The sequence below is a fragment of the Cherax quadricarinatus genome, chromosome 17, assembly GCF_038502225.1.
Source record: "Cherax quadricarinatus isolate ZL_2023a chromosome 17, ASM3850222v1, whole genome shotgun sequence".
Taxonomy (NCBI): Eukaryota; Metazoa; Arthropoda; class Malacostraca; order Decapoda; family Parastacidae; genus Cherax; species Cherax quadricarinatus.
This window is the reverse complement of record NC_091308.1, coordinates 7,322,696-7,339,872: the sequence shown is the minus strand read 5'-3', so window position 1 is coordinate 7,339,872 and position 17,177 is coordinate 7,322,696. Positions and strand designations below refer to the sequence as shown.

Below are 17,177 nucleotides of genomic sequence, written 5' to 3'. Positions count from 1 at the left end.
ATTCAACTAAAAATATGTTGGTTCTCCCTTACCGTGAAAACTTGGTTGATATGCCTTCTCTTCTTAAGACTTTTAATATTAAAGTTGTATTCAAAAATCTTGATACAGTAAAAAAACTTTTGATAAAGAATTCCCCCCAAAATGCTGACGGATGTGTCAATGAGATTCCTTGTAAAATTTGCGATGAAGTTTATTACGGTCAAACTGGTAAAAATCTCGAACTAAGATTAAAACAACATAAATATAGCATTAGAACTGGACAAGATTCCAATGCTCTATTTATTCATGTAAGAGATTTTAACCATCCAATTGATTTTCAAAAAGTTGAGAAAGCAGTATCAAGCAAGTCCAAGGTCGACAGGAATATAATTGAATCTTGTTTCATAAAAAGCAGTTTTGACAATAATATGAATATTTCCTTTGGTTTATATAAATTAGATCCATTTATAATTAATAGAATTTGGGAAGAATTTAATAATACACTGGACAAATAATAAGAACATAAGAACATAAGAAAGGAGGAACACTGCAGCAGGCCTGTTGGCCCATACTAGGCAGGTCCTTTACAATTCATCCCACTAACAAACATTTGACCAACCCAATTTTCAATGCCACCCAAGAAACAAGCTCCGATGTGCAAGTCCCTCTCAAATCCAACCCCTCCCACTCATGTACTTATCCAACCTAAATTTGAAACTACCCAAAGTCCTAGCCTCAATAACCCAACTAGGTAGACTGTTCCACTCATCAACTACCCTATTTCCAAACCAATACTTTCCTATGTCCTTTCTAAATCTAAACTTATCTAATTTAAATCCATTACTGCGGGTTCTCTCTTGGAGAGATATCCTCAAGACCTTGTTAATATCCCCTTTATTAATACCTATCTTCCACTTATACACTTCGATCAGGTCTCCCCTCATTCTTCGTCTAACAAGTGAATGTAACTTAAGAATCTTCAATCTTTCTTCATAAGGAAGATTTCTAATGCTATGTATTAATTTAGTCATCCTACGCTGAATGTTTTCTAACGAATTTATGTCCATTCTGTAATATGGAGACCAGAATTGAGCTGCATAATCTAGGTGAGGCCTTAGTAATGATGTATAAAGCTGCAGTATGACCTCTGGACTTCTGTTGCTGTCGGTTGTGGAGATTGTCGGCTATGGAGGCTGTCAGTTTTGGAGGCTGTCAGCTGTGGAGGCTGTCAGCCATAGAGATTGTTTTGGAGGCTGTCGCCTCTAGAAGCTGTAGGCCGTCAGCTGTGCAGGCTGTCAGCTGTGTAGGCTATCATATGTGACGGCTGTCAGCTGTGAAAGCTGCATAACTTACGGTATCCAGTTAACTTGCTTCACCCACGACAATGAGTCAGTTGAATTCCTGCACGGTACTGATCCGCCATGACCAACCCTCGTGAGGTGCAATATATTCCTTGAGAGATGGATGTTTTCTTAGTCGGAATATATCCCTTTGTGAGCCGGATTTTTCCGGGATGGAATACATCCCCAGTGAGCCGGATGTTTACTGCGTTGGAATACATTCACGGTGAGCCGGATGTCTGCTGCGTTGGAATACATCACCAGTGAGCCGGATGTTTTCCGAGTTGGAATACATCCCCTGAGAACCTGATGTTTTCTGCTTACTGGACTAAATTAGCTTCAGCGTGAAAGGTCACTGGAATTATTTATTTTTTCGCCGGGACGGCTGTCTTCCTTCGATTTATTCCATCTGCTGATATACTGACGCTCTCAGCCCGCTTCTTGCTGCGTATCTTACAGTGTTTCTTACAGTGTATCTTACAGTGTATCTTACAGTGTATCTCACAGAGTTTAAAATAAACTCAAAGTATCAGTAACTCCAACGTGTGTAACTCCATTGTATCTTCAATGTATCTTTATGTATCTTTAACCGCAATGTATCTTTAATCGCAGTGTATCTTTAACCACAATGTATCCTTAACCAAAAGTATCTTAAACCACAATTTAGCTTTAGTCACAATGTAGATGGCGTGATGAGCAACTGATCCCGCCACAGGAGAGACAATATTGATCACACAAACTCAAGATATTGTGCCTGTTTTTCACACTTTGTTATCCTGCTCACACCACTGCTTCTTGAAGGTACACCTACACACACACACACATATATATTATTGTGCCCACGAGCGAGTGGTAATGATCAATAACAACACTGCGACTAGCCAAGGGCTCGAACTTCAAAATATACGTTAGACATGAGAAGAAATGGATACAAACGACAAGCAGAAGACGAGAAGCATAACAGAAAACGAGAAGAAGCATAACAGAAAACGAACAGAAGCACAACAGAAGACGAGAAGTAACACAACAGAGAACGAGAAGCACAGCAGAAGACGAGAAGTAACACAGCAGAAAACGAGAAGCACAGCAGAAGACAGGATGAATAGTAAAGTCATTGATACAAACTCTTCATGATGAATATATCTTACTACTAATGTATGTGAGGTGGACAGGTATTGTACTTAAGATAATTTAGTGTACTTTGTTTGCTCTGTTATGCCCACCCCCATACCCATCAAGTGGGCACGTGACCTCCCATACCCATCCAGTGGACACGTGATTGGTCCAGGCTTCTTAGGCATCTAACTTCTGGTAGATAAACCAGTCATAACAGTGATGAACTATTTATTAATTGATGATCTGCTAAGACTCGGTGTGAGTTGTTACTGGATACTTAACCACTGGTACACCAGTGGTGATACCCAGCACTGGTACACCAGTGGTGATACCCAACACTGGTACACCAGTGGTGATATCCAACACTGGTACACCAGTGGTGATACCCAACACTGGTACACCAGTGGTGATACCCAACACTGGTACACCAGTAGTGATATCCAACACTGGTACACCAGTGGTGATACCCAACACTGGTACACCAGTGGTGATACCCAACACTGGTACACCAGTGGTGATACCCAACACTGGTACACCAGTGGTGATACCCAACACTGGTACACCAGTGGTGATACCCAACACTGGTACACCAGTGGTGATACCCAACACTGGTACACCAGTGGTGATACCCAACACTGGTACACCAGTGGTGATACCCAACACTGGTACACCAGTGGTGATACCCAACACTGGTACACCAGTGGTGATACCCAACACTGGTACACCAGTGGTGATACCCAACACTGGTACACCAGTGGTGATACCCAACACTGGTACACCAGTGGTGATACCCAACACTGGTACACCAGTGGTGATACCCAACACTGGTACACTGGTGGTGATACCCAACACTGGTACACCGGTGGTGATACCCAACACTGGTACACCGGTGGTGATACGCAACACTGGTACACCGGTGGTGATACCCAACACTGGTACACCAGTGGTGATACCCAACACTGGTACACCAGTGGTGATACCCAACACTGGTACACCAGTGGTGATACCCAACACTGGTACACCAGTGGTGATACCCAACACTGGTACACCGGTGGTGATACCCAACACTGGTACACCAGTGGTGATACCCAACACTGATACAACGGTGGTGATACCCAACACTGGTAAACCAGGGGTGATACCCAACACTGGTACACCAGTGGTTGGTTCATTTCTGCACAGGTCTTCATCTGCTGGACAACTGTCAGGATATACATTTCTTTTTCCTGCTGAACAAAACACCTCCAATAGTATGAGCTGGAACAAAGCGCCACCAACAGCACTGGTTGGAGCAAAACACCACCAGTATCACTGGTTGGAACAAAACACCACCAACAGCACTGGTTGGAACAAAACACCAACAGCACTGGTTGGAACAAAACACCACCAACAGCACTGGTTGGAGCAAAACACCACCAGTATCACTGGTTGGAACAAAACACCACCAACAGCACTGGTTGGAACAAAACACCAACAGCAATGGTTGGAACAAAACACCACCAATATCACTGGTTGGAACAAAACACCACCAACAGCACTGGTTGGAACAAAACACCAACAGCACTGGTTGGAACAAAACACCACCAACAGCACTGGTTGGAGCAAAACACCACCAATATCACTGGTTGGAACAAAACACCACCAACAGCACTGGTTGGAACAAAACACCAACAGCACTGGTTGGAACAAAACACCACCAACAGCACTGGTTGGAACAAAACACCACCAATATCACTGGTTGGAACAAAACACCAACAGCACTGGTTGGAACAAAACACCACCAACAGCACTGGTTGAAACAAAACACCACCAACAGCACTGGTTGGAACAAAACACCACCAATATCACTGGTTGGAACAAGACACCAACAGCACTGGTTGGAACAAAACACCACCAACAGCACTGGTTGAAACAAAACACCACCAACAGCACTGGTTGGAACAAAACACCACCAATATCACTGGTTGGAACAAAACACCACCTACAGCACTGGTTGGAACAAAACACCACCAACAGCACTGGTTGAAACAAAACACCAACAGCACTGGTTGGAACAAAACACCACCAATATCACTGGTTGGAACAAAACACCAACAGCACTGGTTGGAACAAAACACCACCAACAGCACTGGTTGAAACAAAACACCAACAGCACTGGTTGGAACAAAACACCAACAGCACTGGTTGGAACAAAACACCAACAGCACTGGTTGAAACAAAACACCAACAACACTGGTTGGAACAAAACACCACCAATATCACTGGTTGGAACAAAACACCAACAGCACTGGTTGGAACAAAACACCACCAACAGCACTGGTTGGAACAAAACACCACCAACAGCACTGGTTGGAACAAAACACCACCAACAGCACTAGTTGAAACAAAACACCACCTACAACACTGGTTGGAGCAAAACATCACCTTCAACATCGGTTAGAACAAAACACTACCTACAACACTGGTTGGAACAAAACACCACCTACAACACTGGCTGGAACAAATATCACCTACAACACTGGTTGGAACAAAACATCTACAACACTGGTTGGAACAAAACATCTACAACACTGGTTAGAACAAAACACTACCTACAACACTGGTTGGAACAAAACACCACCTACAACACTGGCTGGAACAAATATCACATACAACACTGGCAGGAACAAAACAACACCTACAACTTTGGTTGGAACAAAACACCTACAACATTGGTTGGAACAAAACACCTACAACACTGGTTGGAACAAAACACCTACAACACTGGTTGTAACAAAACACCTACAACACTGGTTGGGACAAAACACCTACAACACTGGTTGGAACAAAACACCTACAACACTGGTTGGAACAAAGCACCCACAACACTGGTTAGAACAATACACCTACAACACTGGTTGGAACAAGACACCTACAACACTGGTTGGAACAAAGCACTACCTACAATACTGGTTGGAACAAAGCACTACCTACAACACTGGTTGGAACAAAGCACTACCTACATCACTGGTTGGAACAAAGCACTACCTACAACACTGGTTGGAACAAAACACCTACAACGCTGGCTGGAACAAAGCACTACCTACAACACTGGTTGGAACAAAACACCTACAACACTGGTTGGAACAAGGCACTACCTTCAACACTGGTTGGAACAAAACACCTACAACACTGGTTGGAACAAAACACCTACAACACTGGTTGGAACAAAACACCTACAACACTGGTTGGAACAAGGCACTACCTTCAACACTGGTTGGAACAAAACACCTACAACACTGGTTGGAACAAAACACTACCTACAACACTGGTTGGAACAAGGCACTACCTTCAATACTGGTTGGAACAAAACACCTACAACACTGGTTGGAACAAAGCACTACCTACAACACTGGTTGGAACAAAGCACTACCTACAACACTGGTTGGAACAAAGCACTACCTACAACACTGGTTGGAACAAAACACCTACAACACTGGTTGGAACAAAGCACTACCTACAACACTGGTTGGAACAAAACACCTACAACACTGGTTGGAACAAAGCTCTACCTACAACACTGGTTGGAACAAAACACCTACAACACTGGTTGGAACAAAGCACTACCCACAACACTGGTTGGAACAAAACACCTACAACACTGGTTGGAACAAAGCACTACCTACAACACTGGTTGGAACAAAACACCTACAACACTGGTTGGAACAAAGGACTACCTACAACACTGGTTGGAACAAAACACCTGCAATACTGGTTGGAACAAAACACCTACAACACTGGTTGGAACAAAACACCTGCAATACTGGTTGGAACAAAACACCTACAACACTGGTTGGAACAAAACACCTACAACACTGGTTGGAACAAAACACCTACAACACTGGTTGGAACAAAACACCTACAACACTGGTTGGAACAAAACACCTACAATACTGGTTGGAACAAAACACCTACAACACTGGTTGGAACAAAGCACTACCTACAACACTGGTTGGAACAAAACACCTACAACACTGGTTGGAACAAAACATCTACAACACTGGTTGGAACAAAACACTACCTACAACACTGGTTGGAACAAAACACCTACAACACTGGTTGGAACAAGAGTGCACATGCTGTGCACCTCAATAAGAAACGCATCACTTAAACTCCTTGTTAAAACCAGCACAAAAACAATAACAAATTTTCTTTGCTGTCATACAAGGACAAAAACCGAATTTCTTTCGTAAATACCTTCCTCGTGGAAACAATGTTCGTAGCTTTTACAAACGAGCTCACGAAAGACTTTTTTCGTACAATAAAGTCTGAACTTCAAGAGAGAGAGGAGAGAGAGAGAGAGAGAGAGAGAGAGAGAGAGAGAGAGAGAGAGAGAGAGAGAGAGAGAGAGAGAGAGAGAGAGAGAGAGAGAGAGAGAGAGAGAGAGAGAGAGAGAGAGAGAGAGAGAGAGAGAGAGAAAGAAAGTAGGCCTAAATGTGATAGACTTACCGTATTGTCAGGCATATAAGGCGCAATTTTTTCCCCACGAAAAGTCTTGGAAAAATCAGCCTGCGCCTTATAATGCTCAAGGTCAGGGTTAAGGGTAGGCTTTGGGCTACGCTTTAGTAGTCGTTTATGTTACAACTGCTCCGAAACATCATCTTATGTCTCACATCAATGTACGCCTTATATACCGGAAAATACGGTAATTACTTCCTTGAAGTTGCAAGGCTAACAAAATGATGGTGGCTGAGGTACTCGGAATCAAAATAGAGGCTAAAACCCGGTAATTATTTTGAGTGACACAGTCGGCAACGGGCGAGGAGATAACTGCGGAGATGATTACGAACATTAGCGTTGAATTGGGAAAATTTACACGGAAGTGTCCTTGATCGAAACATACTTGACAGGTAACTTGACTTGTCACAGAGTCTCTGTGACAAGTCTGTTATGAACCAGTTAACAGTCAACAGTGGTGAGACGTTACAGATAACAGTCAACAGTGGTGAGACGCTACAGATAACAGTCAACTGGTGAGACTTTACAGATAACAGTTAACAGTGGTGAGACGTTACAGATAACAGTCAACAGTGGTGAGACGTTACAGATAACAGTCAACAGTGGTGAGACGTTACAGATAACAGTCAACAGTGGTGAGACGTTACAGATAACTGTCAACAGTGGTGAGACGTTACAGATAACAGTCAACAGTGGCGTGACGTTAGAAATAACAGTCAACAGTGGTGAAACGTTACAAATAACAGTCAACAGTGGTGAGACGTTCCAATTAACAGTCAACAGTGGTGAGACGTTACAAATAACAGTCAACAGTCAACAACCATCAACATCTCAAAACGTGCACTCGACAACAGATACAGTCACATCGTTCCACAGAAAGACAGGCAAATATGCAGAAACAATAATGTCCAAGTACCTACCAACAGACCAAGACCAAGAACAAATTAAGATGGATCATGAGAATATCAGACACTATGTAAATACTTTGCACAACCGACAAGTTGAAGAATGAGATACTTGCAATATATAAAAAAAGTTGCAAAAATGTTTAATTTTTCAGTGCTAGAAGCACTAGGTTTGACGCCTGGGAGAGAGTACTCCTTGGAACACTTCTATAACAAGGCTCCTCTACATAGTGCTTTTTTTCTAAATGTGATTGAAAAATGACATCTGATATTGAATAACACGTGAAAAAAACTTCATAGCACGTCAAAAAGCCTTCATAATACGTGACATAGCCTTCATAACACGTGAAAAGACCTTCATAACAAGCGAAAAGACCTTCATAGCACGTGAAAAGGCCTTCATAGATTGTGCTAGTAAATTTTGGAGGCCTTTTTCCAAGTCGCACTGACAAAGATTCGCATTATGTAGCAGTGATGAGCTTTATAAGATAAAGAGCTGACATTTCTCTTAACGTATTTCAAAGAAGGGAAATATAATTGACACAATATCTAAACTACTGACACCACTTAGAAATCATCTCTAGAAGTAAGCCGGAGTTTGAAACCGTTGTTTAGACAAGTTCCTAATCTGTACAATAACACTAACTTGTTGTAGAGGGAGATACCAAAGGAAATGTAAAATATGTCAAGATCCGAAGTTCAAGACCTTCAACCTGCTAGCAGTAAGTGTAAGAAACATTGCGAGAACAAAGGTCTTGAGGTCCTGAGGGTCACTGGACTAGTTTTTGTTGGATGTGTCAGGGGTTAGCTGGGTTATGTAAGCCTATTGCTTGCCACCGCCGGCAGCAATAGCCTATTTTATCATATGGTTGCCGGGAAAGCCTAGTCTCAGGCCAGGGAGAGAGAAGAAAAGCTCGACACTTTTATATTACAGGTCACAGCCACAGGTTACCACCACAGGTTACTACCACAGGTCGCCACACAGCTTACCACTACAGTTCATCACAGGTCATCACTAGAGGTGACCACTACAGGTCACAAAGAACACAGACCATCTCAGCGATAACATCACCACGACACTCGCCATTTATATGTTTTGTTTTCTAATTTCCGAACAATTACCCGAGCGAGTCGATCTGAGCGCACTAGAGCACTTTGAGTGAAAACTCAGGCACCCACGTTGAGGGTACTCACAGGGTGCCATGTGTGCGTGTGTAGGAGAGGTGAGGAGCGAGCCAGGCGGTGTGTGTGTGTGGCACTATAGTCAGCGTGACAGTGCCACCCAGGTCATCCCACACCCCTGACTGGCTCTGTCTCCCGCTACCCCTTGTACCACTTTCTCCGATCAATGGAGGCGGGGCAAAGGAGGGGGGGGGGGGTTGTGGGGGAGGAGAAAGAGAGAAGAAAGAATGAGGAATAGGATGTGGAGGCGGAAGAAATTATAGAGGGAGGTGATGAAAAGAAAACAAGGGAGTGTAGAAAGGAGGGAGGGAGGAAGGGAATAGAGGTCGGAACCACAGGAAGATAGGGATGAGGGAGTCACTAATGATGCACATCACAAGCCAGGTGCGTTTACCTGCCTATAATTACCTATTTATGGTTACATCAGAAGAGTTAATACCGCGGTGTCCCGATTCATTTGATTAACTCAGGCACATTTATCTCTGGAATAGTTGTTGCATCTTTCCTCCAGGAATTCATTCCACCTCTCAGTTGATGTTCGTAAACACGTTCTTCTTGCAGTATTTTTTCCGCCGGGCTTCTTTTAGCATTTTCTTCTCCCTGCCCATGCTAATATATAATTTTCCCTTGTTTTCTTCTTTTACTAATCACTTGTCTTGACTTTCTATCAAGTTTTCTTCTTTGTTCATAGTTTTCAATCACGAAATTCATTTTCTTCTTCTCTGTTGATGTTGTTTATATTATTTATGTTTCTTCAAACGCAGCTTCACATGAGAGCTGCGTAATCAATTTTGGTAACTGATGTCCCAAGTTTTTTCTCTGTCCTCTCTCTAGCCATATACTGTAATACAGTCTTAAAGCTTATCTTACTCACGACTCAATTGCGTCTGTATTTATGATATGGAAAAGTGATGCATTTTTTATTAGTCTCCATGACCTTTCTATCTTGTGTTGAATGTCGTGTGTGTGTGTGTGTGTGTGTGTGTGTGTGTGTGTGTGTGTGTGTGTGTGTGTGTGTGTGTGTGTGTGTGTGTGTGTGTGTGTGTGTGTGTGTGTGTGTGTGTGTGTGTGTGTACTCACCTAGTTGTACTCACCTAGTTAGGTTGCGGGGGTCGAGTCCGAGCTCCTGGCCCCGCCTCTTCACTGATCGCTACTAGGTCACTCTCCCTGAGCCGTGAGCTTTATCATACCTCTGCTTAAAGCTATGTATTGATCCTGCCTCCACTACATCGCTTCCCAAACTATTCCACTTACTGACTACTCTGTGGCTGAAGAAATACTTCCTAACATCCCTGTGATTCATCTGTGTCTTCAGCTTCCAACTGTGTCCCCTTGTTACTGTGTCCAATCTCTGGAACATCCTGTCTTTGTCCACCTTGTCAATTCCTCTCAGTATTTTGTATGTCGTTATCATGTCCCCCCTATCTCTCCTGTCCTCCAGTGTCGTCAGGTTGATTTCCCTTAACCTCTCCTCGTAGGACATACCTCTTAGCTCTGGATGTGTGTGTGTGTGTACTCACCTAATTGTACTCACCTAATTGTGGTTGCAGGGGTCGAGACTCAGCTCCTGGCCCCGCCTCTTCACTGATCGCTACTAGGTCCTCTCTCTCTCTCTCTCTCTGCTTCCTGAGCTTTATCATACCTCTTCTTAAAACTATGTATGGTTCCTGCCTCCACTATTTCACTTGCTAGGCTATTCCACTTCCTGACGACTCTATGACTGAAGAAATGCTTCCTAACGTCCCTGTGACTCGTCTGAGGGACGTTAGGAAGTATTTCTTCAGTCATAGAGTCGTCAGGAAGTGGAATAGCCTAGCAAGTGAAGTAGTGGAGGCAGGAACCATACATTCAATCAGACTATTGTAGCCACGTGTCTGATTGGCGTCTGCCTATCCTCATTTCTGTCACTGCAGGATAGGCCTAGCTTGAGGTACCACCTACAGTGCTACACTCCCGCCTAATGACCTAGACGCAAACTACCCCTTGAACGTCTACTACATAAGAAAGGAGCACAGCAGCAAGCCTACTGGCTCATGCTAGGCAAGTCCAAGTCACACAACTTAAGGAAGTAGCACTGCAGCATGCCTACGGGCCCAAGCTAAGGAGGTTCAACACACACTCACCCACACCCACTCATGTACTTGTCTAACCTATTTTTAAAGATACTCAAGGTTTTAGATTCAATGACGCTACTCGGGAATTTGTTCCACTCATCCACAACTCTATTACCAAATCAATACTTTCCTATGTCATTTCTATGTCTAATTTTTTCCAACTTGAACCCCCTGCTGCGAGTCCTGTCATGGTTAGATATTTTTGGGCACCTTATATACATCCCCTTTATTTATTCCTGTTTTCCAGTTACACACGTCAGTCATATCCTCCCTAATTCAGGTTCAGGGCTCTCAGCTTATCCTTGTAGAAAAGATTTCTTATAAATGGGATCAATTTTTGTCATCCTTCTCTGTACGTTTTCCAGGGCATTAATGTCCATTTTATAATACGGTGACCAGAACTGTGCAGCATAACCTAAATGAGGCCTAACCAGCGATATATAGAGTTGAAGAATAACCTGAGGACTCCTGTTATTTATACTTCTTGCTATAAAGCCAAGAAGTTTATTCGCTTTACTGTGAACACTTACGTATTGTTGTCTTGGTCTGAGATTACTGCTAACCAGAACTCCTAAATCTTTTTTTTTAGCATTCAGAATGATTAAGATCTACATTATTTAGTTTATAAACGCCAGAGTTATTTTCTTTTACAACGCTTAGAACTTTGCATTTGTCTATATTAAACTGCGTCTGCTACTTCTCCGACTACTGCATCAGCTTATTCAAATCTTCCTGTAGTGCTCTAGTGTCCTCGTCAGAATTAATCAAACGGCCTTTATGGGTGTCGTCAGCAAACTTGCTTATGTCACTATTTATTCCCTCATCATTGTCGTTTGTGTACGTATATTGTGAACAACAAAGGGTCCAACGCTGACCCCTGTGGAACACCGCTCGTGACGCTTCCTCACTCTGATTTCTCCCCATGTATGCAAACTCTCTGTTGCCTATCTGACAACCACACCTCCTGTTTCGTGTGCCTCTAGTTTCCTTAATAAACTTCAGTAAGTCATACAGACTTACTGAAGTCTATATGAACAATATCATATTCATTACCATTCTTTTCAAGACTGATGGACTGATTACATCGACACCTTCTGATCTTCACCTTTCTTCTTTGTTTAGGACTGATGAAGCCACTGTGTGGCGAAACGTTTCCTCGGTAAAAATGCCCAAGTGTTGCACATGTTTCTAATTCATCAACTTATTGGTTCTCTGATCTGTTTATCTACACGATCTACATCCTCAAATACCTTTGTGAAAAAAGTTAGTAAATTCGTAAGGTAGGAACGCACCTTTGTAAAACCATCCTGAGATTAATTGATCGATATATGTCTTTCAAGGCGGCTTCCAATAGCCCCAGCAATTATTAAGTCCATCAATTTTCCCACAATGGAGGTTAGGCTAATAGGTCTATAATTCGAAGCTAAAGACCTGTCTCCAGTTTTGTAGATAGGTAACACATTTATCATTTTCCACTTATCAGTCAATGTGCCAGTTTGTAGTGATATGTTGAAAACACTAGCCAATGGTTTGCTAAATTCGTCCCTATATTCCATTATAACCCTAAAGAACAGTTCGTCATGGACCGGGGATTTGTTGAGTTTTGACCGAACGATCTTTCTGAGACCTACGTCACTGATCTACATAATTTTTTATTTCTGCAATTTTTCTAGTATCTTCCTTCGTAGAAACTGCAAAGAAATGTGTTGAAGACTGTACACATTTCTTTGTCAATGTTAGTAAGCTGACCTGAGCAACTTTTAAATGGGCTTATCTTGTCCCTAATCATACTCCTATATACCTGAAAGAAACCTTTTGGGTTAATCCTCGAATCCTTTGCGACTTTAATTTCAAAATTTCTTTTCCCTTTCTTTACTCCTCTTTTTATTCTCATTTTTAATTGAATATAATGATTTCGTAAGTGCCCCCTCCTCTTTTTATTCGCCTGTAAATTCCTCTCTTTTGACCTAACATGTTTTAATCTATCGTTTGTACATTTAGATTTATTTTTGTTTAATCTAATATTTATAATTGGAACATAAGTAGTCTGGGCAGCTTGAACTATCCTTTGAAAAATACCATATTGATAACCATCACCTATCTGACCTGCAGGATAATGGTCAGTCAGGTCACACCAGTTCACCCCACCCGGGTAATTTCTCAGGCCTATGAAATCGGCCAGGCGAAAGTCAGGGACGTTGACTTGGTTGAAATTATTAAGGTAATTCCATAATATATTGAAACTGAGTGATTCATGATGGCTTTCCCCAAGTTCATCATTAGCCTCAAGATTATTAATTAGTGATTCTTTGTTGGTAAGAACTAAGTCAATCAGGTTGTTTCCTCTAGTGGTGGTGGTGGTGTGAGTCGGGGTGGCGGTGTGGGTGTGGGATAAGTTCTGGCTAGTGCAGGTGTAAGTGGAAATGGAAACATACATGCGGGTGTGGGTGGATGTGGGTGTTTGTGGTCGTGAATGGAAGTGAGTAGGCGTGGGCGGGTGAGAAAAGTACACAAGTCGTCCAACAGCGTTGAAAAGGACAACAGTAAATCTGTCGTTGGCTAGTGAACAATAGTGTTTAGCTAATTTATAACCGGACAACAGTTAACCCGTTATTGACTAGTTTACCCAAAACAAAGGTAAGATTGCAGTTGGCTAACAGAGGACATGACAACGTTAAACCTGTTGTTAGCTAGTATACAACAGTAAGGCCGTTGTTACCTAATGTATAACAGGTGAACAGTAAGCCTTTAATTGGCTAATTTATAACAGGACAACAGAATTCAAACCCAAAACGCCAATACTATGATGTTTACAACAGATTTGACATCCCTATGTGAAATGTCGTAGTCTAGGTACTGGATCTAGTTCTAGATACAATATTTGAGATCCCTATTCTAGCTTCCCTATTCTATGTACCCTATTCTAGGTGCCCTATTATATTTAACCTACATCACTATCATCACTGATGACCTGGTCCTTCTAAGTCATTTATTAATACTTCAGAAAATTCACATACGGGTTAAGTGAACGGAGGATCGAACTTCCACTGCTCAGTGCGCTGAATAACCTCGCACACGTCAAGCGCTTCGGATAATAATAATAATAATAATAATAATAATAATAATAATAATAATAATAATAATAATAATAATAATAATAATAATAATGATAATAATAAAAATAATAATAACAATAATAATAATAACAATAATAATACTGATAATAACAATAATAATAATAATAATAATAATAATAATAATGGCCGATTCCCACCAAGGCAGGGGGGCCCGAAAAAGAAAAACTTTCACCATCATTCACTCCATCACTGTCTTGCCAGAAGGGTGTTTTACACTACAGTTTTTAAACTGCAACATTAACACCCCTCCTTCAGAGTGCAGGCACTGTACTTCCCATCTCCAGGACTCAAGTCCGGCCTGCTGGTTTCCCTGAACCCCTTCATAAATGTTACTTTGCTCACACTCCAACAGCACGTCAAGTATTAAAAACCATTCGTCTCCATTCACTCCTATCAAACACGCTCACGCACGCCTGCTGGAAGTCCAAGCCCCTCGCACACAAAACCTCCTTTACCCCCTCCCTCCAACATTTCCTAGGCCGACCCCTACCCCGCCTTCCTTCCACTACAGACTGATACACTCTTGAAGTCATTCTGTTTCGCTCCATTCTCTCTACATGTCCGAACCACCTCAACAACCCTTCCTCAGCCCTCTGGACAACAGTTTTGGTAATCCCGCACCTCCTCCTAACTTCCAAACTACGAATTCTCTGCATTATATTCACACCACACATTGCCCTCAGACATGACATCTCCACTGCCTCCAGCCTTCTCCTCGCTGCAACATTCATCACCCATGCTTCACACCCATATAAGAGTGTTGGTAAAACTATACTCTCACACATTCCCCTCTTTGCCTCCAAGGACAAAGTTCTTTGTCTCCACAGACTCCTAAGTGCACCACTCACCCTTTTCCCCTCATCAATTCTATGATTCACCTCATCCTTCATAGACCCATCCGCTGACACGTCCACTCCCAAATATCTGAATACATTCACCTCCTCCATACTCTCTCCCTCCAATCTGATATCCAATCTTTCATCACCTAATATTTTTGTTATCCTCATAACCTTACTCTTTCCTGTATTCACTTTTAATTTTCTTCTTTTGCACACCCTACCAAATTCATCCACCAATCTCTGCAACTTCTCTTCAGAATCTCCCAAGAGCACAGTGTCATCAGCAAAGAGCAACTGTGACAACTCCCACTTTATGTGTGATTCTTTATCTTTTAACTCCACGCCTCTTGTCAAGACCCTCGCATTTACTTCTCTTACAACCCCATCTATAAATATATTAAACAACCACGGTGACATCACACATCCTTGTCTAAGGCCTACTTTTACTGGGAAATAATTTCCCTCTTTCCTATGTACTCTAACTTGAGCCTCACTATCCTCGTAAAAACTCTTCACCGCTTTCAGTAACCTACCTCCTACACCATACACCTACAACATCTGCCACATTGCCCCCCTATCCACCCTGTCATACGCCTTTTCCAAATCCATAAATGCCACAAAGACCTCTTTAGCCTTATCTAAATACTGTTCACTTATATGTTTCACTGTAAACACCTGGTCCACACACCCCCTACCTTTCCTAAAGCCTCCTTGTTCATCTGCTGTCCTATTCTCAGTCTTAATAATAATACTGATAATAACAACAACAACAATACACTTTACCAGGTATACTCAACAGACTTATCCCCCTATAATTTTTGCACTCTCTTTTGTCCCCTTTGCCTTTATACAAAGGAACTATGCATGCTCTCTGCCAATCCCTAGGTACCTTACCCTCTTCCATACATTTATTAAATAATTGCACCAACCACTCCAAAACTACATCCCCACCTGCTTTTAACATTTCTATCTTTATCCCATCAATCCCGGCTGCCTTACCCCCTTTCATTTTACCTACTGCCTCACGAAACTTCCCCCACACTCACAACTGGCTCTTCCTCACTCCTACAAGATGTTATTCCTCCTTGCCGTATACACGAAATCACAACTTCCCTATCTTCATCAACATTTAACAATTCCTCAAAATATTCCCTCCATCTTCCCAATACCTCTAACTCTCCATTTAATAACTCTCCTCTCCTATTTTTAACTGACAAATCCATTTGTTCTCTAGGCTTCCTTAACTTGTTAATCTCACTCCAAAACTTTTTCTTATTTTCAACAAAATTTGTTGATAACATCTCACCCACTCTCTCATTTGCTCTCTTTTTACATTGCTTCACCACTCTCTTAACCTCTCTCTTTTTCTCCATATACTCTTCCCTCCTTGCATCACTTCTACTTTGTAAAAACTTCTCATATGCTAACTTTTTCTCCCTTACTACTCTCTTTACATCATCATTCCACCAATCGCTCCTCTTCCCTCCTGCACCCACTTTCCTGTAACCACAAACTTCTGCTGAACACTCTAACACTACATTTTTAAACCTACCCCATACCTCTTCGACCCCATTGCCTATGTTCTCATTAGCCCATCTATCCTCCAATAGCTGTTTATATCTTTCCCTAACTGCCTCCTCTTTTAGTTTATAAACCTTCACCTCTCTCTTCCCTGATGCTTCTATTCTCCTTGTATCCCATCTACCTTTTACTCTCAGTGTAGCTACAACTAGAAAGTGATCTGATACATCTGTGGCCCCTCTATAAACATGTACATCCTGAAGTCTACTCAACAGTCTTTTATCTACCAATACATAATCCAACAAACTACTGTCATTTCGCCCTACATCATATCTTGTATACTTATTTATCCTCTTTTTCTTATAATAATAATAATAATAATAATAATAATAATAATAATAATAATAATAATAATAATAATATAATTGAAATTGTCACAGGAAGATTGTGACTTTCTCGAGGAACATTCAAGGTTCAAATTCGAGGTTCAGCGTGTGTCAGGCCTATGTCTAGGCTACGGTGTGACCCCCTCCGCCCCCCCCCCCGC

General features: G+C 42.0%; 1 protein-coding gene across 4 annotated transcripts in view; it reads right to left on the bottom strand.

The window, feature by feature from the left end:
• LOC128686428 (uncharacterized) overlaps nt 1-17,177 on the bottom strand; it is a 133,004-nt gene that overhangs the window by 58,637 nt on the left and 57,190 nt on the right. Inside the window, exon 1 of one of the 4 annotated variants that reach the window (XM_070085774.1) lies at nt 9,032-9,088. The exons of the other annotated variants lie outside the window; for them this stretch is intronic. Coding sequence (XP_069941875.1) covers nt 9,032-9,041 — 10 coding nt within the window. The 5' untranslated portion in view covers nt 9,042-9,088. Of the gene's footprint in view, nt 1-9,031; nt 9,089-17,177 lie in introns of those variants that run through there. 4 annotated transcript variants of the gene reach the window in all.